This window comes from Panulirus ornatus, chromosome 50 (genome assembly GCF_036320965.1).
Source record: "Panulirus ornatus isolate Po-2019 chromosome 50, ASM3632096v1, whole genome shotgun sequence".
Lineage (NCBI taxonomy): Eukaryota > Metazoa > Arthropoda > Malacostraca > Decapoda > Palinuridae > Panulirus > Panulirus ornatus.
The window spans coordinates 24,881,366-24,907,708 of record NC_092273.1 but is presented as its reverse complement, the minus strand read 5'-3'; the positions used below and the strand labels follow the sequence as shown (position 1 = coordinate 24,907,708).

General features: G+C 43.0%; 2 protein-coding genes across 2 annotated transcripts in view; one reads left to right on the top strand and one right to left on the bottom strand.

Moving 5' to 3' along the window:
- The window catches only part of LOC139764676 (glutamate receptor U1-like), a 34,003-nt gene extending 12,563 nt beyond the window's left edge, over positions 1-21,440 (top strand). Inside the window, exons 8-13 of the mRNA XM_071691556.1 lie at positions 45-345; positions 10,198-10,418; positions 12,443-12,623; positions 15,611-15,710; positions 18,414-18,543; positions 18,775-21,440. Of these exons, the coding sequence (XP_071547657.1) occupies positions 45-345; positions 10,198-10,418; positions 12,443-12,623; positions 15,611-15,710; positions 18,414-18,543; positions 18,775-18,867 (1,026 nt within the window). The 3' untranslated portion in view covers positions 18,868-21,440. The remainder of the gene's footprint in view (positions 1-44; positions 346-10,197; positions 10,419-12,442; positions 12,624-15,610; positions 15,711-18,413; positions 18,544-18,774) is intronic.
- Positions 21,441-23,805: 2,365 nt separating this feature from the next.
- The window catches only part of LOC139764675 (uncharacterized), a 193,661-nt gene continuing 191,123 nt past the window's right edge, over positions 23,806-26,343 (bottom strand). Inside the window, exon 5 of the mRNA XM_071691554.1 lies at positions 23,806-25,915. Coding sequence (XP_071547655.1) covers positions 25,223-25,915 — 693 coding nt within the window. The 3' untranslated portion in view covers positions 23,806-25,222. The remainder of the gene's footprint in view (positions 25,916-26,343) is intronic.

Here is a 26,343-nt window from a genome sequence, read left to right as displayed (position 1 = left end):
GGACCCAGACCAGACCTGTACCATGCACTAACCCTTGGCCACAGGAAGTCGACATGGGCATTGGGCCGTTCTCGCTCAGCCTCGTCCGCACACAAGCCGTGGATTACATGAGGGCGTTCGTGGATGATTCCCTGAAGATCATCGGAGGGCGTGGGAAGCCCGAGGTCGACCCCTGGGGGTTCCTGTTACCCTTAGGGCCTCTGGTGTGGACGTCCATCCTGACTGCGCTGCTGGTGGTGGCGGGCGCGACGTCTGTGTTCCTCTATTGCTATCCGCAGAAGGCACCGCAGTCCGACTGGTATACAGACAGCGTCTTCCAGTATATTCGCATATTACTGCAACAAGGTAAAGCAATAATACATATACTGCCATCAATGTATACATATGTATGGCTATATGTCATATAAACCCCTGGGCCCCTTCTACTGGGCTCCTGTGGTTTCAAAGCTGCGCTACAGTCAGTGGCAGGGTAGTGATGGACTCTTATACAGTGAGAAGATCCTCAGTGAGACTGAACTCCTTTTCGTTCATTGGCGATGGTACAACCTCACCAAAGGTAACATAGACTCGTGGTATACCTCCGGTAAAACCCACACACACACACACACACACACACACACACACACACACATATACCTATATGTATACCTATATTTGGAAATCTTCCCCTCTTGTTTTGACTTTTCCAAAAGAAGAAACAGAGAAGGGGCCAAATGAGGATTATCCCTCTTAGGCTCGATCCTCTGTTCTTAATGCTACCTCCCTAACGCGGGAAATGGCGAATATATATATATATATATATATATATATATATATATATATATATATATATATATATATATATATATTATCCCTGGGGATAGGGGAGAAAGAATACTTCCCACGTATTCCCTGCGTGTCGTAGAAGGCGACTAAAAGGGAAGGGAGCGGGAGGCTGGAAATCCTACCATTTTTTTTTTTTTTTCCAAAAGAAGAAACAGAGAAAGGGGCCAGGTGAGGATATTCACTCAAAGGCCCAGTCCTCATCCTCTGTTCGTAACGCTACCTCGCTAATGCGGGAAATGGCGATTAGTATAAAAAAATATATATATATATATATATATATATATATATATATATATATATATATATATATATATATATATATATATATATATCAACTCTATCATATGCCTTCTCCAGATCCATAAATGCTACATACAAATCCATTTGCTTTTCTAAGTATTTCTCACATACATTCTTCAAAGCAAACACCTGATCCACACATCCTCTACCACTTCTGAAACCACACTGCTCTTCCCCAATCTGATGCTCTGTACATGCCTTCACCCTCTCAATCAATACCCTCCCATATAATTTACCAGGAATACTCAACAAACTTATACCTCTGTAATTTGAGCACTCACTCTTATCCCCTTTGCCTTTGTACAATGGCACTATGCACGCATTCCGCCAATCCTCAGGCACCTCACCATGAGTCAACATACATTAAATAACCTTACCAACCAGTCAACAATACAGTCACGCCCCTTTTTTAATAAATTCCACTGCAATACCATCCAAACCTGCTGCCTTGCCGGCTTTCATCTTCCGCAAAGCTTTCACTACCTCTTCTCTGTTTACCAAATCATTTTCCCTAACCCTCTCACTTTGCACACCACCTCGACCAAAACACCCTATATCTGCCACTCTATCATCAAACACATTCAACAAACCTTCAAAATACTCACTCCATCTCCTCACATCACCACTACTTGTTATTACCTCCCCATTTGCGCCCTTCACTGAAGTTCCCATTTGCTCCCTTGTCTTACGCACTTTATTTACCTCCTTCCAGAACATCTTTTTATTCTCCCTAATATTAAGAATATATGGTGTGGGAGGAAAGTTGTTAGAAGCAGTGAAAAGTTTTTATCGAGGATGTAAGGCATGTGTACGTGTAGGAAGAGAGGAAAGTGATTGGTTCTCTGTGAATGTAGGTTTGCGGCAGGGGTGTGTGATGTCTCCATGGTTGTTTAATTTGTTTATGGATGGGGTTGTTAGGGAGGTAAATGCGAGAGTTTTGGAAAGAGGGGCAAGTATGAAGTCTGTTGGGGATGAGAGAGCTTGGGAAGTGAGTCAGTTGTTGTTCGCTGATGATACAGCGCTGGTGGCTGATTCATGTGAGAAACTGCAGAAGCTGGTGACTGAGTTTGGTAAAGTGTGTGGAAGAAGAAAGTTAAGAGTAAATGTGAATAAGAGCAAGGTTATTAGGTACAGTAGGGTTGAGGGTCAAGTCAATTGGGAGGTGAGTTTGAATGGAGAAAAACTGGAGGAAGTGAAGTGTTTTAGATATCTGGGAGTGGATCTGGCAGCGGATGGAACCATGGAAGCGGAAGTGGATCATAGGGTGGGGGAGGGGGCGAAAATTCTGGGGGCCTTGAAGAATGTGTGGAAGTCGAGAACATTATCTCGGAAAGCAAAAATGGGTATGTTTGAAGGAATAGTGGTTCCAACAATGTTGTATGGTTGCGAGGCGTGGGCTATGGATAGAGTTGTGCGCAGGAGGATGGATGTGCTGGAAATGAGATGTTTGAGGACAATGTGTGGTGTGAGGTGGTTTGATCGAGTGAGTAACGTAAGGGTAAGAGAGATGTGTGGAAATAAAAAGAGCGTGGTTGAGAGAGCAGAAGAGGGTGTTTTGAAGTGGTTTGGGCACATGGAGAGGATGAGTGAGGAAAGATTGACCAAGAGGATATATGTGTCGGAGGTGGAGGGAGCAAGGAGAAGAGGGAGACCAAATTGGAGGTGGAAAGATGGAGTGAAAAAGATTTTGTGTGATCGGGGCCTGAACATGCAGGAGGGTGAAAGGAGGGCAAGGAATAGAGTGAATTGGAGCGATGTGGTATACCGGGGTTGACGTGCTGTCAGTGGATTGAATCAAGGCATGTGAAGCGTCTGGGGTAAACCATGGAAAGCTGTGTAGGTATGCATATTTGCGTGTGTGGACGTATGTATATACATGTGTATGGGGGGGGGGGGTTGGGCCATTTCTTTCGTCTGTTTCCTTGCGCTACCTCGCAAACGCGGGAGACAGCGACAAAGTATAAAAAAAAAAAAGAAATATATATATATATATATATATATATATATATATATATATATATATATATATATATTTTTTTTTTTTTTTTTTTTTTTATACTTTGTCGCTGTCTCCCGCGTTTGCGAGGTAGCGCAAGGAAACAGACGAAAGAAATGGCCCAACCCCCCCCCCCATACACATGTACATACACACGTCCACACACGCAAATATACATACCTACACAGCTTTCCATGGTTTACCCCAGACGCTTCACATGCCTTGATTCAATCCACTGACAGCACGTCACCCCCTGTATACCACATGACTCCAATTCACTCTATTCCTTGCCCTCCTTTCACCCTCCTGCATGTTCAGGCCCCGATCACACAAAATCTTTTTCACTCCATCTTTCCACCTCCAATTTGGTCTCCCTCTTCTCCTCGTTCCCTCCACCTCCGACACATATATCCTCTTGGTCAATCTCTCCTAACTCATTCTCTCCATGTGCCCAAACCATTTCAAAACACCCTCTTCTGCTCTCTCAACCACGCTCTTTTTATTTCCACACATCTCTCTTACCCTTACGTTACTTACTCGATCAAACCACCTCACACCACACATTGTCCTCAAACATCTCATTTCCAGCACATCCATCCTCCTGCGCACATCTCTATCCATAGCCCACGCCTCGCAACCATACAACATTGTTGGAACCACTATTCCCTCAAACATACCCATTTTCGCTTTCCGAGATAATGTTCTCGACTTCCACACATTTTTCAAGGCTCCCAAAATTTTCGCCCCCTCCCCCACCCTATGATCCACTTCCGCTTCCATGGTTCCATCCGCTGACAGATCCACTCCCAGATATCTAAAACACTTCACTTCCTCCAGTTTTTCTCCATTCAAACTCACCTCCCAATTGACTTGACCCTCACCCCTACTGTACCTAATAACCTTGCTCTTATTCACATTTACTCTCAACTTTCTTCTTCCACACACTTTACCAAACTCAGTCACCAGCTTCTGCAGTTTCTCACATGAATCAGCCACCAGCGCTGTATCATCAGCGAACAACAACTGACTCACTTCCCAAGCTCTCTCATCCCCAACAGACTTCATACTTGCCCCTCTTTCCAGGACTCTTGCATTTACCTCCCTTACAACCCCATCCATAAACAAATTAAACAACCATGGAGACATCACACACCCCTGCCGCAAACCTACATTCACTGAGAACCAATCACTTTCCTCTCTTCCTACACGTACACATGCCTTACATCCTCGATAAAAACTTTTCACTGCTTCTAACAACTTTCCTCCCACACCATATATTCTTAATACCTTCCACAGAGCATCTCTATCAACTCTATCATATGCCTTCTCCAGATCCATAAATGCTACATACAAATCCATTTGCTTTTCTAAGTATTTCTCACATACATTCTTCAAAGCAAACACCTGATCCACACATCCTCTACCACTTCTGAAACCGCACTGCTCTTCCCCAATCTGATGCTCTGTACATGCCTTCACACTCTCGATCAATACCCTCCCATATAATTTACCAGGAATACTCAACAAACTTATACCTCTGTAATTTGAGCACTCACTCTTATCCCCTTTGCCTTTGTACAATGGCACTATGCACGCATTCCGCCAATCCTCAGGCACCTCACCATGAGTCATACATACATTAAATAACCTTACCAACCAGTCAACAATACAGTCACTCCCTTTTTTTAATAAATTCCACTGCAATACCATCCAAACCTGCTGCCTTGCCGGCTTTCATCTTCCGCAAAGCTTTTACTACCTCTTCTCTGTTTACTAAATCATTTTCCCTAACCCTCTCACTTTGCACACCACCTCGACCAAAACACCCTATATCTGCCACTCTGTCATCAGACACATTCAACAAACCTTCAAAATACTCATTCCATCTCCTTCTCACATCACCGCTACTTGTTATCACCTCCCCATTTGCGCCCTTCACTGAAGTTCCCATTTGCTCCCTTGTCTTACGCACCCTATTTACCTCCTTCCAGAACATCTTTTTATTCTCCCTAAAATTTACTGATAGTCTCTCACCCCAACTCTCATTTGCCCTTTTTTTCACCTCTTGCACCTTTCTCTTGACCTCCTGTCTCTTTCTTTTATACTTCTCCCACTCAATTGCATTTTTTCCCTGCAAAAATCGTCCAAATGCCTCTCTCTTCTCTTTCACTAATACTCTTACTTCTTCATCCCACCACTCACTACCCTTTCTAAACAGCCCACCTCCCACTCTTCTCATGCCACAAGCATCTTTTGCGCAATCCATCACTGATTCCCTAAATACATCCCATTCCTCCCCCACTCCCCTTACTTCCATTGTTCTCACCTTTTTCCATTCTGTACACAGTCTCTCCTGGTACTTCCCCACACAGGTCTCCTTCCCAAGCTCACTTACTCTCACCACCTTCTTCACCCCAACATTCACTCCTCTTTTCTGAAAACCCATACTAATCTTCACCTTAGCCTCCACAAGATAATGATCAGACATCCCTCCAGTTGCACCTCTCAGCACATTAACATCCAAAAGTCTCTCTTTCGCGCGCCTGTCAATTAACACGTAATCCAATAACGCTCTCTGGCCATCTCTCCTACTTACATAAGTATACTTATGTATATCTCGCTTTTTAAACCAGGTATTCCCAATCATCAGTCCTTTTTCAGCACATAAATCTACAAGCTCTTCACCATTTCCATTTACAACACTGAACACCCCATGCATACCAATTATTCCCTCAACTGCCACATTACTCACCTTTGCATTCAAATCACCCATCACTATAACCCGGTCTCGTGCATCAAAACCGCTAACACACTCATTTAGCTGCTCCCAAAACACTTGCCTCTCATGATCTTTCTTCTCATGCCCAGGTGCATATGCACCAATAATCACCCACCTCTCTCCATCAACTTTCAGTTTTACCCATATTAATCGAGAATTTACTTTCTTGCATTCTATCACATACTCCCACAACTCCTGTTTCAGGAGTATTGCTACTCCTTCCCTTGCTCTTGTCCTCTCACTAACCCCTGACTTCACTCCCCAGACATTTCCAAACCACTCTTCCCCTTTACCCTTGAGCTTCGTTTCACTCAGAGCCAAAACATCCAGGTTCCTTTCCTCAAACATACTACCTATCTCTCCTTTTTTCACATCTTGGTTACATCCACACACATTTAGGCATCCCACTCTGAGCCTTCGAGGAGGATGATCACTCCCCGCGTGACTCCTTCTTCTGTTTCCCATTTTAGAAAGTTAATACAAGGGGATATATATATATATATTCGCAGATATAGGGTGTTTTGGTCGAGGTGGTGTGCAAAATGAGAGGGTTAAGGAGAATGATTTGGTAAACAGAGAAGAGGTAGTAAAAACTTTGCAGAAGATGAAAGCCGGCAAGGCAGCGGGTTTGGATGGTATTGCAGTGGAATTTATTAAATAAGGGGGTGACTGTATTGTTGACTGGTTGGTAAGGTTATATGATGTATGTATGACTCATGGTGAGGTGCCTGAGGATTGACGGAATGCTTGCATAGTGTTATTGTACAAAGGCAAAGGGGATCAAAACGAGTGCTCAAATTACAGAGGAATAAGTTTGTTGATTATTCTTGGGAATTTATGTGGGAAGGTATTGGTTGAGAGGGTGAAGGCGTGTACAGAGCGTCAGATTGGGGAAGAGCAGTGTGGTTTCAGAAGAAGTAGAGGATGTGTGGATCAGGTGTTTGCTTTGAAGAATGTATGTGAGAAATACTTAGAAAAGCAAATGGATTTGTTTGTAGCATTTATGGATCTGGAGAAGGCATATGATAGAGTTGATAGAGATGCTTTGTGGAAGGTATTAAGAATATATGGTGTGGGAGGCAAGTTGTTAGAAGCAGTGAAAAGTTTTTATCGAAAGTGATTGGTTCTCAGTGAATGTTGGTTTGCGGCATGAGTGCGTGATGTCTCCATGGCTGTTTAATTTGTTTATGGATGGGGTTGTTAGGGAGGTGAATGCAAGAGTTTTGGAAAGAGGGGCAAGTATGCAGTCTGTTGTGGATGAGATAGCTTGGGAAGTGAGTCAGTTGTTGTTCGCTGATGATACAGCGCTGGTGGCTGATTTGGGTGAGAAACTGCAGAAGCTGGTGACTGAGTTTTGTAAAGTGTGTGAAAGAAGAAAGCTGAGAGTAAATGTGAATAAGAGCAAGGTTAATAGGTATAGTAGGGTTGAGGGACAAGTCAATTGGGAGGTAAGTATGAATGGAGAAAAACTGGAGGAAGTGAAGTATTTTAGAAATCTGGGAGTGGATTTGGCAGCGGATGGAACCGTGGAATGGGAAGTGAATCATAGGGTGGGGAGGGGGCAATAGTTCTGGGAGCCTTGAAAAATGCGTGGAAGTCGAGAACGTTATCTTGGAAAGCAAAAATGGATATGTTTGAAGGAATAGTGGTTCCAACAATGTTATATTTTTGCGAGGCGTGGGCTATATATAGAGTTGTGCGGAGGAGGGTGGATGTGCTGGAAATGAGATGTTTGAGGACAATATGTGGTGTGAGGTGGTTTGATCAAGTAAGTAATGAAAGGGTAAGAGAGATGTGTGATAATACGAGTATGGTTAAGAGAGTTAGCGCTAGGAAAAGACAACAAAGGCCACATTCATTCACACTCAGTCTCTAGATGTCATGTATAATGCACCGAAGCCACAGCTCCCTTTTCACATCCAGGCCCCACAAAACTTTCCATGGTTCACCCCAGACGCTTCACATGCCCTAGTTCAATCCAGTGACAGCACGTAGACCCTGGTATACCACATCGCTCTAATTCGCTCTATTCCTTGCACGCTTTTCACCCTCCTGCATGTTCAGGACCCGATCACTCAAAATCTTTTTCACTCCATCCTTCCACTTCTAATCTGGTCTGTCACTTCTCGTTCCCTCCACCTCTGACACATATATCCTTTTTCTCAATCTTTCCTCATTCTCTCCATGTGACCAAACCATTTCAACACACCCTCTTCTGCTTTCTCAACCACACTCATTTTATTACCACACATCTCTCTTACCCTTTCATTACTTGCATGATCAAACCACCTCACACCACATATTGCCCCCAAACATCTCATTTCCAACACATCCACCCTCCTCCGCACAACCCTATCTATAGCCCACGCGTCGCAACCATATGACATTGTTGGAACCACTATTCCTTCAAACATACCCATTTTTGCTTTCCGAGATAATGTTCTCGCCTTTCACACATTCTTCAGCGCTCTCAGAACCTTCACCCCCTCCCCCACCCTGTAACTCACTTCCGCTTTCATGGTTCCATCCTCTGCCAAATCCACTCCCAAAAACCTAAAACATTTCACTTTCTCCAGTTTTTTCCATTCAAACTCACCTCCCAGTTGACTTGTCCCTCAACCCTAGTGTACCTAATAACCTTGCTCTTATTCACATTTACTCTCAGCTTTCTTCTTTCACACCCTTTACCAAACTCAGTCACCAGCTTCTGCGGTTTCTCACCCGAATCAGCCACCAGCGCTGTATCATCAGCGAACAACTTACTCACTTCCCAAGCTCTCTCATCCATAACAGACTGCATTTTACTGGCCCCTCTCTCCAAAACTCTTGCATTCACCTACCTAACCCCATCCATAAACAAATTAAACAACCATGGAGACATCACGCACCCCTGCCCCAAACCGACATTTACTGAGAACCAGTCACTTCCCTCTCTTCCTACTCGTGCACATGCCGTACATCCTCGATAAAAACGTTTCACTGCTTCCAGCAACTTGCCTCCCACACCATGTACTCTTAATACTTCCCACAGAGCATCTCTATCAACTCTATCATATGTCTTCAGGTCCAAAAATGCTACATACAAATCCATCTGTTTTACTAAGTATTACTCGCATACAATCTTCAAAGCAAACACCTGATCCACACATCCTCTACCACTTCTGAAACCACACTGCTCTTCCCCAGCCTGATGCTCTGTCCATGTCTTCACCCTCTCAATCAATACCCTCCCATATAATTTCCCAGGAATACTTAGCAAACTTATACTTCTGTAAATTGAACACTCACCTTTATCCCCTTTGCCTTTGTACAATGGCACTATGCATTCATTCCGCCAATCCTCCGGCACTTCACCATGAGCCATATATACATTGAATATCCTCACCAACCAGCCAACAACACAGTCACCCCCTTATTTGATAAATTCCACTGTAATACCATCCATATCCGCCGTCTTGCCGGCTTTCATCTTCCGCAAAGCTTTCACTACCTCTTCTCCGTTTACCAAATCATTCTCCCTGACCCTCTCACTTTGCACACCACCTCGACCAAAACACCCTATATCTGCTATTCTATCATCTAACATATTCAACAAACCTTCAAAATACTCACTCCATCTCCTCCTCACATCACCACTACTTGTTATATACCTCGCCCTTCACTAAATACAAGCTTACATGATCCATTCCATGTAATATACGCAGGCGCTCAGGATTCTGGTGTTCTTGTTTTCATGTTAGTGTTTCTGCACTTATAAAGTCGCATATTTGTTGTGATTTTATTCAGTTATATTTACATAAGTATGAGTAAACTCGTACGGAATAATAATCACAGAAGCTCCAAGCTCTCGATTCAATTTCAAGCTGTTTTCAAGGATATATATATATATATATATAGTCTTACGTAGTCTGAGAAACGTGGACAGGTCGACTGGAATGGTAAAGTGACTCGTCTCTCTCTCTCTCTCTCTCTCTCTCTCTCTCTCTCTCTCTCTCTCTCTCTCTCTCTCTCTCTCTCTCTCTCTCTCTCTCTCTCGTTGTGCGTGTGCGTGTGTGTGTGTGTGTGTGTGTGTGTTTGTGTGTTACTCTGTCCGTTAGCAGATTCCGTATGCATGTGGTCATGCTGGGAGAGGGAGGGTCACGTTCACTGCGTTTGCATTGTCGTCGGTGTGTGAAAACGAGTAACGCCTCAACCCTAGGGAGTCTACTAGATTCCCCTGCTACTGATTGTAGCGCAGACCTGATGCTTTAGGATCCCTCCTAATGGTGATCTTGGGGTTTACATACGTATCTACAAGAGTACAGTTCGAATCCCCATGAGCGATGGTACGAGCGACTCCTGCTGGGGACATGGATGTTGACGACGCTGGTGTTGACTCGAAGTTACAGTGGCAACCTCATGTCTATGTTGGCCGTCAGGCACATCTCGCAGCCCTACCAGTACCTCAGGGACGTGCTCGACGATCCCTCCGTCACCATGATATGGGAGGCTGGGACCGTCTACGTGCAGCACCTCAGGGTAAGATCCGCGAACGGGTTTCAAGTGACTTGATATCCTGTTCACTGTCGGTGTAGACGTGGCAACACCTGTGGCATACTGAAGCGGGGGCAGATGATCGCCCTGTTATTTTTCTTGTTGTCCCGTTATTAGCTGCCCCCGTCGTTAGCTGTCCCGTCGTTAGATGTCGTTTTGTGGTACATAATTTACGACCTATGATAACGTGTCATCGTTGAGAACAGACTTTATAACTGTACTGTAATTCATTGTATTTCATAAAACTTTGTGGCGTTCCGCTTATTGACGCTTCTGAATAACAGATTGTAGCCAGTTGTGTTTTTTTCCACCCAGTAGGTTTAAGTATAACTTATGAAACACAGCTGTGATACAGTCCTGTTGTGGTTAGTTGTGGGGGAAGAGGTATGATGGGTTGTGGAGAGCAGCCTCCCCCCAAGGAAGTGCTACACTCCTGCCGTAGGAGTGTTGAAGTGATGGCCGGGAACCATCTTACAACCCGTCCGTGTCAGTAAGTTGTAGACAGCAGCTGCCCCAAGGAAATGCAACCCTCCTGACGTAAGGGGTGTTGAAGTGATGGCCGGAAACCATCTTACAACCCTCAGTGTCACTAGATTGTAGACAGCAGCCGCCTCGGGGTAGCATTACCCTCCTGACGAAGGAGCACCATCTTAAAACCTTCCTGGTTTACCTCTCGCCTCACATCAAGGTTTCTAAGCTCGTCTGAGCATCTGGCTTATACATGCGCCTCAAACCAGCCACCGTGGTCTACATGGTAATGCATGTCTCAGGCATTCCCTTCCGACACGTGCGAATGACTGGATATTGAAAGAGATCTGAGATCAGAGAGGAACTGTACTGGAGAGGTGTGGAGACAGGGGACACGAAGTATTCCATTTGTCCTCCCACTTTATCGTAGACTTCCTCATACACGCACTTTCTCATAGACTTCCTCATACATACAATTTCTTATACACACATTTTCTCATACACTCACTTTCTCATACATTCATTTAGCTTTCTATTTTGCCTGGTGAAAGAAGGAAGAAGATGTGAAGGAAGTGTGTTGCTACCTTTTTATTTCCTTCCCTTTTTTCCATCCACACTCGGGGCCAAGATAAGGTCTAGGCTTTGTTGATGGAGCCCTTGACATCGCCATAGCTAGCTTTGCTACGCAGCCCTGCTATAGCTAGCTGTGTTAAAGAGCCCAGCTATAATTAGCTATGCTACGTAGTTCTACAGAAGTCAAGTGTGTGTGTGTGAAAAGCAAAGACGTTACGGCATCGTTTCTCTGTAGCACCCAGGCTGGGGAACCGTACGAAGACCCATTTTAAAGCAGAGGGTTTGAGAACATGTCTTTGCTCCACCGACTCGATTTACCATCTCGTGTGAAGCTTGAGAGTATCTGGTGCTTTATAAAGTAGACAAGTAAGTACCACCTTTTGTGCTTGCAAGCACAGACAGTAAACAGGTTATCCAGCCTTAGGTCCAAGCGGATGGTAGGATAAGTATGCATGGCCAACCCTGATGATGAAACAAGGTATAGGTGCCATCATGCACTGCATGTGTCATGCGTTGAACTGGCTTTACCGCAGACCTCCCTCTCCCCTCCAACCTCCTCCTCCTGCTGGAGGTCATACTGTGAGTGAACCAGTCGCCGTCGTTGGAGTCTGTGTCGCCACTCAGATGAACGCTGCTTCACAGGGGTCCATCCCGTCTCTGCTACTGATTGTAACGCACCCTTTAGGGGCGTAAGGGGCCCCTGGATTACTGAGAAAAGGGCATTGGAGTTAAGTGAAGATAATGATGATAATAATGATAATTATCATAATTGTTATTATTATCATTATCATTATTATTATTATTATGTCACTTTACATGTCTGGCCATTGTCTGGCCGTCTTAAAAGCTTTGGTTATTACAGAAGACCATCGCGTGTCACACGTATTTCGAGTCTGCTTAAAGACTTCATTACCCGAAAGCGCCAAGGTGTTTATCACATAGCGTTAGAGCTTCATGTTGTCATACAGGATGCGAGGAACGGCACGTTCCGTGAGGTGATGGACGCCAGGAAGAACGGTCGCCTGATGCTGGTGTCAGGCTCGGAGTGCAGGCGGGCGCTGGAGACGCTGGTGGCTGACGGTCGTCACGTACTCTTCCTGGAAGACACTCCCGGCAGATCCCACAGAGCAGACATATTCTCGCTTACAGGTGATGTCTCTGAACCATACCTCGTCTGGTGCAATGGTTAGCGTACCTGACCGGGCTGCCCAGGGTCGAGCGCATAGGTTCGATTCCTGGTGGGTGCGGCAATCGGCCCACAGTCAACCCAGCTGTTCATCTACTTCTAGGGATTTGTCTATGAAATGGGTACCTACTCAGGCTAGGATATATATATATATATATATATATATATATATATATATATATATATATATATATATATATATATATATATATATGCGGGTGATCAAGATATTCCTATGAGTCCACGGGGAAAATGAAACACGATAAGTTCCCAAGTGCACTTTCGTGTAATAATCACATCATCAGGGGAGACACAAGAGAGAAATACAAGTCAGTTGATATACATCAAAGAGACGAAGCTAGGACGCCATTTGGTAAATATTTGATTGTCCAAAAAATACAACGAGCGTTCATAAACTTATCATTTTACAAATTTTATCAACAATAAAGTTATCTAATTTGTATAGACCATTACTAATATTAAGATTATAATTCTTTGTGTATTTAATAATAGAAGATTCAATGATATTTCTCTTGGTAATACAGTTAATAACTGAGATGGCGTTACTCCGGTCAATACAATGATCATAGTCTTTAACATGATTAAACAAGGTATTTGATTCTTGTCCCGTTCTTATACTATATTTATGTTGCTTAAGTCTAACAGAAAGATCCTTACCAGTCTGACCAACATCAAATTTATCAGTTTCCCCAAGGCACTTTATAGATGCATCCAAGAGAATTTTCAGGTGAATTCCTGATTAAGATATTCTTTATAGAATTATTGTTGCTGAAGAAAACATTTACATTAAAGGATTTAAGCAACATGGGAAGCAAATTGAAATTATTATCAAAAGGGAGAACTAAAAGATTCTTGGTGTCAATGGGAGGTTTGGGCTCAACGCTATAAAATGATTTCTTTGCTAACTTAAGGGATTTATCAATGAAAGATCTAGGGTACTTTAACTTAGATCCAATAGAATATATCTTCTCAAACTCATCATCAATAAACTCTGGACTGCAAATACGTAATGCCCTAAGAACATAGATTGAAATGATGATAATTTAACTCTGTCACGTTGAGATGAGTACTAATGGATATATGGGCATACATTGGTGGGTTTTCTGTATATGCTAAACTTGAACTTGTTTCCTTGCCTATGGGTCATGCAATGTAGAAATAGTAACATGCCATTATTTTCATTTTCTACAGTAAATTTGATGGAAGGTACTAAATTGTTAAGCAAGGGGAGAAAAATTTGTACATTTTCATTTGTTGGCCAAACACAAAGAACATCATCTACATACCTAAACTAAATTGCATTAGAAGGTAAGATATCCTTTAGTAATTTTGTTTCAAAAATATCCATATAAAGATTACTTAGTACAGGTGAAGGAGGGTTACCCATTGCCATACCAAATTTTTGAGCATAATAATCTCCATTGGATTGAAGTACACAGTCTTTTATACACAATTTTATCATTTCAATGAAAACAGACTTTTAAACAGGCAAATGAATATCGTCTAAGACATCAAATAAATATTCTAAAAGGTCATCAACTGGAACTTTAGTGAAAAGTGAGGACACATCAAAGCTAACTAGTTTGAAATCAAAATTAACATTGATATTGTTTAGCTTGTAGACTAAATCTACATTGTTCACGATATTAGAATTTGATACCTTACCCATTAAAGGGCTTAATAAAGGAACTAACCATTTGACAATTTATATGTGATAGAGCCTACTGAACTCACTATAGGTCTTGCTGGAAAATTCCGTATTTGTTTTGATAAGTCCATACATATATGGCAATGAAGGGGACAAAGATGACAAACTTTTGATAAGAGAACTATTACCTTTCAACAACAACTTCATTTCTTTATTGAAATGAGAATTAACTGCTTCTAATGGATTTTTACTAAGTTTAGAATATGTTGTGTCATCTTTTAGATCATTCATTTTAGATAAATAGTTGCTTTTGTCCAAAATCACAACAGTGTTAGCCTTATCTGCTTTAGTAATATGTATATCCTTGTCTTTTTTTTAAGGTGTTAATAGCTCTTATAAACCTTTTAGGGTATTTAGGTTCCACTGGTTTTGACAAACTGGCATACACTAAACCCTTACAGATATCAATTTCATCATTACTTAAATTACTGTATTTCTCTGAATTACAGAAAGCCTTTGTGACATCACCACAGCTGGCTTCCCTGTTAGAGCACACAAAACTTAAACCATAGCCTAATGCACACAAGGAATCCTTATCTAGTTGTTTATTAGACAGCTGGACCATCTTATTAAAAACAGCGACTGGACCAAGAACACAAACCCAGACTCAGTATCTAGCTGTCATGTATAATGCACCGAAACCACAGCTCCCTTTCCACATCCAGGCCCCATAGAACTTTCCATTGTTTACCCCGGACGCTTCACACGCCCTGATTCAATCCATTGACAGCACGTCGACACCGGTATACCACATCGTTTCAGTTCACTCTATTCCTTGCACGCCTTTCACCCTCCTGCATGTTTAGGCCCCGATCGCTCAAAATCTTTTACACTCCATCCTTCCACCTCCAATTTGGTCTCCCACTTCTACTCGTTCCTTCCACCTCTGACACATATATCCTCTTTGTCAACCTTTCCTCACTCACTGGCGTTTGCCAGTGCCGTCTCAACTAACATAAAGAAAAAATTCTTCTTGGAACGAATGGATATTTTTTATCAATCTTCAGTTAGATGCCTCAGGTTGAGTTTATTATATACTCCTGTAATGTTGTAGATCAATTCAGATGTTAGAGGTCAATGATAATGTATTTATCATTGTTGTTGATTAATATCATTATTATTATCATTATGGAAGATAAATGAGATAATGCAGCCTTCAGCTCCCAGTTAACTACAGTTAAGGAAATATGAAAGACGTGTTTCCGATCCCCTCCCTCACAGGTCGATGCGATTTCTACACGTCCAAAGAGCATTTCATGCCTACGTCTATGAGCATGATTGGACAGAAGGCCCACCCTCTCGTCCCTGCCTTAAGTAAAAGGTAAACTAGGTTTACAGTGTAAACATAGGGTTGCTGGTTTGGTTCGCTGTACATGTTGATAATGTAAACCAACTGTCGTCTGCATGTTGATAGCGTAAACCTGCCCTTGTTAGATGGTCTGTCATATTGACAGTGTAAACCCGCCCTTGTTAGATGATGTCATATTGACAGTGTAAACCTGCACTTGTGATATCTGTGACATTGACAGTGTAAACCTACCCTTAATAGATGATCTGTCATATTGACAGTGTAAACCTACCCTTAATAGATGATCTGTCATATTGACAGTGTAAACCTACCCTTGTTAGATCTGTCATATTGACAGCGTAAACCTTACTCTTGTTAGATCTGTCATATTGACAGCGTAAACCTACCCTTGTTAGATCTGTCATATTGACAGCGTAAACATACTCTTGTTAGATCTGTCATATTGACAGCGTAAACCTACTCTTGTTAGATCTGTCATATTAACAGCGTAAACCTACTCTTGTTAGATCTGTCATATTGACAGCGTAAACCTACTCTTGTTAGCTCTATCATATTGACAGCGTAAACCTACTCTTGTTAGATCTGTCATATTGACAGCGTAAACATACTCTTGTTAGATCTGTCATATTGACAGCGTAAACCTGCCCTTGTTAGATCTGTCATATTGACAGCGTAAACCTGCCCTTGTTAGATCTGTCATATTGACAGCGTAAACCTGCCCTTGTTAGATCTGTCATATTGACAGCGTAAACCTACTCTTGTTAGATCTGTCATATTGACAGCGTAAACCTGCCCTTGTTAGATCTGTCATATTGACAGCGTAAACCTGCCCTTGTTAGATCTGTCATATTGACAGCGTAAACCTGCCCTTGTTAGATCTGTCATATTGACAGTGTAAACCAACGGTTGGTGGACGATTTGTCATGCAATGTTCATAGCGTAAACGTACGATTAACTAACTGGACTGTCATGCGAACTGACAGTGGAATTCTAATGTCTCCAGTTCATGCATAAGTGGATATCAACTCTAAAGATTTTTCTCTATGTGCATATTTGAATGGTTTTCTGTGTTTCTGTTTTCATAGGTTAATGCGTGTGCATGAGTATGTATGCGTATGTATGAGTGTGCTTGTGTATGTATGAGTATGTTTGTGTATGTTTAAGTGTGTCTGTGTACGTATGAGTATGTGGGAGTATGTCTGTGTATGCTTCAATGTGTCTCTCTATGTTTGTGTCTGTATCAGTGTATGCCTCAGTATGTCTAGGTATGTATGAGTATGCCTGTTTATGTATGAGCATGCCTGTGTACTTTTTTAAGTGTGTCTGTGTACGCATGAGTATGTGGGAGTATGTCCATGTATACTTCAGTGTGTCTGTGTAATTTTGTATTTGTGCTTGTATAAGTGTGTGTATTGTATGTTTCAGTATGTGTATATATGAATGTGTCTAAGTCATAGTTTGCTTGTGTATATTTCAGTGTATCTGTGTATGTGTGAGCGTGTCTGTATGTTTCAGTGTGTTTGTGTAAGTTTCAGTGTATGTGTGTATGTATGTATGTGTGTGTCTGTGTATGTTTTAGTGTATTTGTGTAAGTTTCAGTGCATCTGTGTATGTGAGTGTGTGTGTGTGTGTGTGTGTGTGTGTGTGTTTTAGTATGTTTGTTTAGGTTTGTGTGTTTCAGTGCATCTGTGTATGGATGAGTGCGTCTCTGTATGTTTCGGTGTGTTTGCGCATGTTACAGTGTATCGGTGTATGTATGAATGTGTTTGTGTATGTTTCAGTGTGTTCGTTCATGCAAGCATGTATGACTGTGTCTATTCATAATATGAATATGTATTTCATGTATGCCTCTTTCCCTTTAACTTGTAAAATATTCAGACGAATAGTCGTTTCGTATTTCAGGTCGTAATGTACGTTCCTCATTGTAATTATGTTATTCGGTGAATTTGTTACTGTAATAAGTTCACATTTCATGATTCAGTAAATGGCTAATTACCCCTCTATCCCTTCTGGACCCTCTTACAGCAATTAGAAATATATGTAATTAGCTCTTAGAAGTATATATATATATATATATATATATATATATATATATATATATATATATATATATATATATATATATATATATATGGGCACATGGTTTGGGCACATGGAGATAATGAGTGAGGAAAGATTGACCAAGAGGATATATGTGTCGGAGGTGGAGGGAACGAGGAGAAGTGGGAGACCAAACTGGAGGTGGAAAGATGGAGTGAAAAAGATTTTGTGTGATCGGGGCCTGAACATGCAGGAGGGTGAAAGGAGGGCAAGGAATAGAGTGAATTGGATCGATGTGGTATACCGGGGTTGACATGCTGTCAGTGGATTGAATCAGGGCATGTGAAGCGTCTGGGGTAAACCATGGAAAGCTGTGTAGGTATGTATATTTTGCGTGTGTGGGTGTATGTATATACACGTGTATCTGGGTGGGTTGGGCCATTTCTTTCGTCTGTTTCCTTGCGCTACCTTGCAAACGCGGGAGACAGCGGCAAAAAAGAAAAAAAATATATATATATATATATATATATATATATATATATATATTCAGAGTGTCAGGTTGTGAAAGGAAAACACGTTTAGGAAAACATTTCCAGCATGAATTTAAAAGAAAACAGAGGTAATGTTTTTTTTTTTTTTTTTCAGTGCGATTATTTCTTTATTCTATTCGTACAGCATTAAGTTTGTGAAGGAGTTTGGAATATTTGACCACTGGATGAAGAATTTCAAGTTCAACTCTACGAGATGTGTTCGACCCCCGAGAAGAACCACTGTCAGATCTTCATTAGCTGTCTCCAACCTTTGGGTAAAGAATATATTACCATCGTATAACATGATATATCTGGACTAGAACAGCCACAAGGGGGGATGAATCTCTTGATATGTATCCTCCTTTTTTATGTAATTTATTGATTTGGTTTAGTCTCATTCTCGTAAGGTGTGTAAGAGATTAAAGGGAGATCCCGTTCAACACTGGGATACGAGGGGGGACCTTTGTATAGGACCTGCCTGACGGAAAGTTTATCGTTCACTTCAGGGTATGTTCGTGGTGGTCTGTGGTGGCTCCGGCATGGCTCTTCTGCTGTTGTGTGTGGAGCTCGTCGTCGCTCGCCTTTCCCAGACTCGGTAAACCTCCCTCCTCGTGTCGGACCCCACCCACCCGTTCCTGTGCCCTGCTGAACTCCATGACTGATGGTGGTTTCTGGTCAATAAAACTGGTTCCTCCTTGTTGTCTATACCTCCGAACACTCCTGAGGAAGGGAATGGCATGCAGGGGACACGCTACCTTCACCCCTTACCAAAAAGAAAAAGGTATTTCGGACATATGACTCCCACAGGAACATCTCGAGGACCATGGCATAGAGGGTTCCACAGAACATCACCTTCCCAGACCATGAGCATAGATGTCTCATGCGACGCCATCCAGCAACACGTCCCCTTGAACACACCCTCATTGAGCATACTCAAGGGGTGATCGAGACTCAACATATACATGCTATTGCTCTAACCTTTACCCTTACATACTAAGAGGTAAATGTGGGGAAACGGTTGCTGGATAGCTGAACGCAATCAGCCTTCGTTTAAGCGCAGTAGCCAAGGAGATAAGTGAAGACAAATGTAATTATTCATTTGTACGTTCCAGGGAGGGTCTCCTTGCCCTCGTGGAGCTTCTCCTATTTCTTGAACTTTCATCATTACATGATGTTTTTGAACTTCAACATGTCCAAAACTCACAATATCCTCACTCACTTTATTCTGTCATCCACAACTCTTGATTTTATAGATGAACTTCCTCGTATCTATTTTAATAAGGTTTGAACTTAAGATATATATTACAGTCACTGGTTACATGGGTGTACATATGAAGCTTCTGGCCTACATGGGAGTATATAGGAAGCTTTTGACTACATGGGTGTACATATGAAGCTTCTGGTTACATGGGAGTATATAGGAAGCTTTTGACTACATGGGTGTACATGGGAAGCTTCTGGCTACATGGGAGTATATAGGAAGCTTTTGACTACATGGATGTACATGGGAAGGACAGATAGCAGGAGACATGATGGTCCAGTATCCGTTATATTAGTTTTTCTTGCAAAGACCTGTTCACTGTTGACATTATCAAACTGGTATGATAACTTAATGGAGATTGTGACCATAGGGGAGGTGTATGATAGTATTACGTACGTTGCTCGAAATCTATGGGTTACTTGGTAAAGTATGGTATGAAATGACGCGTCTTTTTTACAGGAGTGGCAACACATATGTTCATACAGGAGAAGGGGAAGGCGAGTACGTCCTGGCTAAAGATGTGCCTACATGAAGGATGCGTCGCCCTAAACGTGGACTGGGTGTTGAACGAATTAGCCACGAGGATCTTGGAGTGAAGGGATGGGTCTTTAACACGTTGGGAGGCTGCGAAGTGCCGGTCGAGGCCTGATTCAGCTGCTGTTTGCAAATGACGCCGCTCTGGTGGCACACTAACAGAAAGAGACGCCAGGAGCTGGTGTCAGAGTTCAAGGGAGTGTGTGGAAAGTGGAAGACGACGAGAGTAACTGAGGGGTGGAAGTGGATGATACAATAAGTTTGAATGCAAAGGACATGGAGGATGTGATGTAGTTTAGGTGTCTGAGGGTGAACATGGCTGAGGATGGAGAACCTTTAGGAATGAAGTGCGTCACACGAATGTAGGAAGGACACACGCGTGCACACACACACACACACACACACCATACAGAAATCTAAGTTGTATGATAATTTAGAATATTCATTGGATGAGGCCCTACATGCAACACACACGTGGGCATACACACACACACACACACACACACACACTCAGCCGTTCAGCAAGTTGTACGCTAGCGAACAATGTTCAAGAGATAGAGGCCTACAAAATAACACGACCATAAGATGCGATCTTTCACAGAGGATGTGAATCCTTCAGTGCTGTATATTAAGCAGATAGATCCCACTAAACTCCCTTCAAGATTAATCTAATCGGTATCCTTCAGTGCTGTATATTAAGCAGATGGATCCCACTATACTCCCTTCATGATTAATCTAATCAGTATGTAAAGCTACCAAGTATGGCTGTGTGTTGCAAGGTGGGTGATTAAGTGTTTAGTGTTGGCTGCCAATGGTGTGTTTACTATGCAGAGGAAAATGGAGCAATGTATTATTGAAGGTGTTAAGATCACACGTGTCTACTAGGAGGAAGGTAACCCATTTCGTATACACGAGTGTAATTGTCCTTTTTTTTTTAATATTGTAAAGATAATTACATATGTTCTGTGGCAGGGGAGAATTAATGTTTCCCCTACTGTAATTTTGCAGTGGAAGGGGATGTGAATTATATACGTGGAGGGACATGTTTACATGGGTATATCATGGGAATATTCACAGGGGTTAGATCATGGTAATATTCACATGGGTTAATACCATAACTGAAACTGTCTTTATTCTCTTTTCTATACAATGATCCTGCTGCATCCGGGCTGCGCTACGTTCAGTAGCAGGAAAGTGATAGTGGCTTTCGAAGTGAGAAGTTGTTCTCCAATGACACTGTACTTCTTTCCCTCCATTGTCGGTGATATAACCTCACCAAAGGTGATCATGTTTCGTTTCCCCTTGTAGCGTTACCACATTCAGGTAACTTGGCAATTTAAGTCCGGTAACGCCCAGCGTTACATGCGTCATTCTAGAGTAACAAGTTACCAAAAAGTAACCCCCCCCCCCCCCCCCCCCCGCGCCCAGCAGCAGCAGCGCGACCATAACCCATGCACTCGAAAACTGATCCACACACATCCACTATCCACTCCTCCTACTGCTCATACTTCTCTCTCTCTCTCTCTCTCTCTCTCTCTCTCTCTCTCTCTCTCTCTCTCTCTCCCCCCCCCCAGTATATCACGACGAAGAAACCTGTGTTTCTGAAGCGATCTCACGAAACCGACACTTTCTGACATGGTCTACAGGTAATGTAGGATACATATACACTGTATGTATTCACATAATTCACTGATAGACGCGTAGATTTATATATACTCGTGTCCAAACATAAGTCAGATGATTTAAGAACATATATGTATATATATATATATATATATATATATATATATATATATATATATATATATATATATATATATATCCCAATGTCTGTGTTATCTCTGTGATATTCCCCCCACACACTCGTGCATCTTCGATCATCAACATAAGTTGAATGATTTAAGAACTTATACATTATATAAATCCCAAAAGTCTGTGTTATCTCGATGGGTGTATATTCCCTCCACGTACGTATATTTACGATCATCAATCTCTCACAGACGCTAAGGTGGTTGATTCCAGTGGACTGAGCCGCGCCATCAGCTGTATCTACCCTGGACGAGCGAGCGAGCGACGCTTAGTGTGTTCGCCGTGTTAGGTGGCCACAGTATAGAAAATTGATAGTCTTGTGGGGGAAGGGAGATTACACGCCTAATTGCAGGGAGGGAGACTCGCGTTCGACGTGAGGAACTTGGCAATTTAAGAGAAGCCATTTATAGACATGGTTTTTTGTGTACATGTGTTTTATACTTTTGAATGTACTTGTGTATCATGCGAGATAGAATAGCATTACATGGAACGTAAATTCTCCCCTAAGAGCACAAAGACACTACCCCAAATATATATATATATATATATATATATATATATATATATATATATATTCGCCATTCCGCGTTAGCGAGGTAAGGTCACGAACAAAGAACTGAGCCTTAGAGGGAATATCCTCACTTGGCCACCTTCTCTGTTCCTTCTTATGGAAAATCGAAAAATGGAGGGGAGGATTTCTAGCCTCCTCCGTGCAACCCTATCTATAGCCCATGCTCCACAACCATACAACATTGTTGGAACGACTATTCCTTCAAACATACCCATTTTTGCTCTTCAGGATAATGTTCTCGCCTTCCACATATTCTTCAACGCTCCCAGAACCTTCGCCCCCTCTCCCACCCTGTGACTCACTTCCGCTTCCATGGTTCCATCCGCTGCTAAATCCACTCCCAGATATCTAAAACACTTCACTTCCTACAGTTTTTCCCTATTCAAACTCACGTCTCAATTGAAATGTCCCTCAACCCTACTGAACCTAATTCCCTTGCTCTTATTCACATTTACTCTCAGCTTTCTCCCTTCACACACTTTACCAAACTCAGTCACCAGTTTCTGCAGTTTCTTACCCGAATCAGCCATCAGCGCTGTATCATCAGCTAACAACAACTGACTAACTTCCCAAGCCCTCTCATCCACAACAGACTGCATACTTGCCCCTCTCTCCTAAACTCTTGCATTCACCTCTCTGACAACCCCATCCATAAACAAATTAAACAACCATGGAGACATCACGCATCCTTGCCGCAAACCGACATTCACTGGGAACCAATCACTTTCCTCTCTTCTTACTCGTACACGTGCCTTACATCCTTGATAAAAACTTTTCACTGCTTCTAACAACTTGCCTCCCACACCATATACTCTTAATACCTTCCACAGAGCATCTCTATCAACTCTATCATATGCCTTCTCCAGATCCATAAATGCTACATACAAATCCATTTGCTTTTCTAAGTATTTCTCACATACATTCTTCAAAGCAAACACCTGATCCACACATCCTCTACCACTTCTGAAACCAAACTACTCTTCCCCAATCTGATGCTCTGTACATGCCTTCACCCTCTCAATCAATACCCTCCCATATAATTTCCCAGGAATACTCAACAAACTTATACCTCTGTAATTTGAGCACTCACTCTTATCCCCTTTGCCTTTGTACGATGGCACTATGCATGCACTCCGCCAATTCTCAGGCACTTCACCATGAACCATATATATATATATATATATATATATATATATATATATATATATATATATATATTTTTTTTTTTTTTCAAACCGCCATTTCCCACGTTAGCGAGGTAGCGTTAAGAACAGAGGGCTGGGCCTTTGAGGGAATATCCTCACTTGGCCCCCTTCTCTGTTCCTTCTTTTGGAAAAAGAAAAAAATAAAATGCTGTAAAAAGGCCACATGGGAAAGGAAACGCGAGATCGTGAGCGCTTTCGTGTATCAACTGTCCTTTGAAGATGTGTTAATACACTAAATTACATAGTCGTTGTTTCTTTGTGTGTGTGTGTGTGTGTGTGTGTGTGTGTGTGTGATCTATTGGGTTATTTGCATTTGATGCACAGAGATAAAAAGGAAACAAATTGAAGTGTGGGCCTCTTCTGTGGCGCTACCGCTTCGTTACCATTTGATACAAATGACCAAGAAAAATGGGGTTAGGATTCATACATACTGTATTATAACATTTAATCCATTTGTACAGTAATTTGTCTCTCCTCAGATTCCAATTTCGTCAGATCCCATTAGAATTGCCGTGTCTTGCAAAAGATCCAATGCTGTCTTGAGCGCTTCTTCGTAGGGGTAAATGGTTTCAGTGTCGAAATTAAAGTCTATTACTTCCAGAAGGGAATTCTAGGTGTGTGCGTCTGTTCAGTACCCCGGGACGCTCCTGTAAGGTCAACTTTGCGTCCTTTTCACTACAACGACAGGGTCTCCGTCAAAAAGCGTCTCTCATACAACGACAGGGTCTCCGTCAACGTTACGTTCCTCTCACTACAACGACAATGTCTCCGTCTACGTTACGTCCCTCTCACTACAACGACAGGGTGTCCGTCAACGTAGCGTCTCTCTCACTACAGCGACAGGGTCTCCGTCAACGTAGCGTCTCTCTCACCACAACGACAGGGTCTCCGTCAACGTAGAGTCTCTCTCATACAACGACAGGATCTCCGTCAACGTTACGTCTCTCACTACAACGACAGGGTGTCCATCAACGTAGCGTCCCTCTCACCACAACGACAGGGTCTACGTTAACGTTGCGTCCCTCTCACCACAACGACAGGGTCTCCGTCAACGTTACGTCCCTCTCACTACAGCGACAGGGTCTCCGTCAACGTTGCGTCCCTCTCACTACAGCGACAGGGTCTCCGTCAACGTTGCGTCCCTCTCACCACAACGACAGGGTCTCCGTCAACGTTGCGTCCCTCTCACCACAACGACAGGGTCTCCGTCAACGTAGCGTCTCTCCCACTACAGCGACAGGGTCTCCGTTTACGAAGCGATGCATGCGCGTTACTGTGGACGTCCTGGCCCAGAATACACACACACACACACACATACACAAACATACACACACATACACACACACGCACACGCACACACACACACACACAAGCCAGTTTTGATCCGATTTTCTGAAAGACGTTTGAGCTGCACGGTGTGTGTGGTGTGTGTGTGTGTGTGTGTGTACGTAATGATGAGCTGGTGTTGTTCTCTCGTGGACGACGTTTTGCCACACTGGGAGACACGTCACCATCAAGGATGCTGGTATGATATAGGAGGAAGTGGTTGCTACCACCTCACCCAGATCGCGTAGTCAAGTCGATAGCGTCCCGTCGTGGTTGTGGCCGTGGAGGAGCGACTGGGCGAAGTAAGGCAAGTTGACGGGATCCCAGTGCATCCCAGGGACGTAAGTCGGAGGTCTGACGGGACGGGGCCGTATGGGTTGGCTCTGGGGGAGCGGTAACAACGCTGGCGGCGACCTTAGCCTTGCCTCTGGCGAAGCGCTGGCGACCACCATCCTGCGCTGGTACCTCGCGTGATGCACCTCCTCACCACCGCGACTCATGCTCGTCTCCGTCGGAGCGGAGCCGCCCCAGAACCTGCGGTCGTCGTGCGCCTGCTGTGGGTCCTTCCCGTTGGCGAACCGAGTCTTTTTCGAGGGTACCGTGAGGGCCAGGGATGAGTCCGTTGTTCTGAAGGGCGGCGGGTCCTGGGGCGTGGCCAGGATCTTGGCGCTCGTCGAGGTATGTCCGTCCATACCGTGGACGCCCCTGTAGGCGTCTGTCTCTCTAAAGAGCCGAAGTCTTCCGTCGTTCTCCGCACTCCTGTCCCTCTTGAGGTCCCTCCAGGCGGGAGGAGGGTCCAGGTGGTGATAACCCCTCATGTTCAGGCCACAGTAAGGGACATCGTGATACAGACTTGGGCCCACAAGACGGACGTAACTGGGCTCTGCCGTCATCATGGGCCTGGAAGGGTACGTCTGTTCAGGGCGGGTCTCGAGCAATTCCTGTGAGGGGTTGTGAGAGAGAGGGAGACACACACGTCTTAGATCAATGCACCAACCTTGTTATACATAACTTGTATATCACAACTGTATGACAGTGGATCCCTACAACTTTTGTAGGCTACTACTACAAAAACAACAACAACTACTACTTACACCAACGAAAACAACTACTACTGCTACAACTACTACTACTATTACAACAACGAAAACTACAACTACTACTGCTACAACAGTAACTACTACTACTACTACTGCAATCACAACTACTACTACTTTTACAATAACTAATACTACTGCTACTATTACAATAACTACTACTACGACTACTATTGATACAAAAATAACTAATACCACTTCTGCTACTACTGCTACTAAATCAACAACTACTAGTAGTAGCAGTAGTACTACAACTACTACTGATAATAATG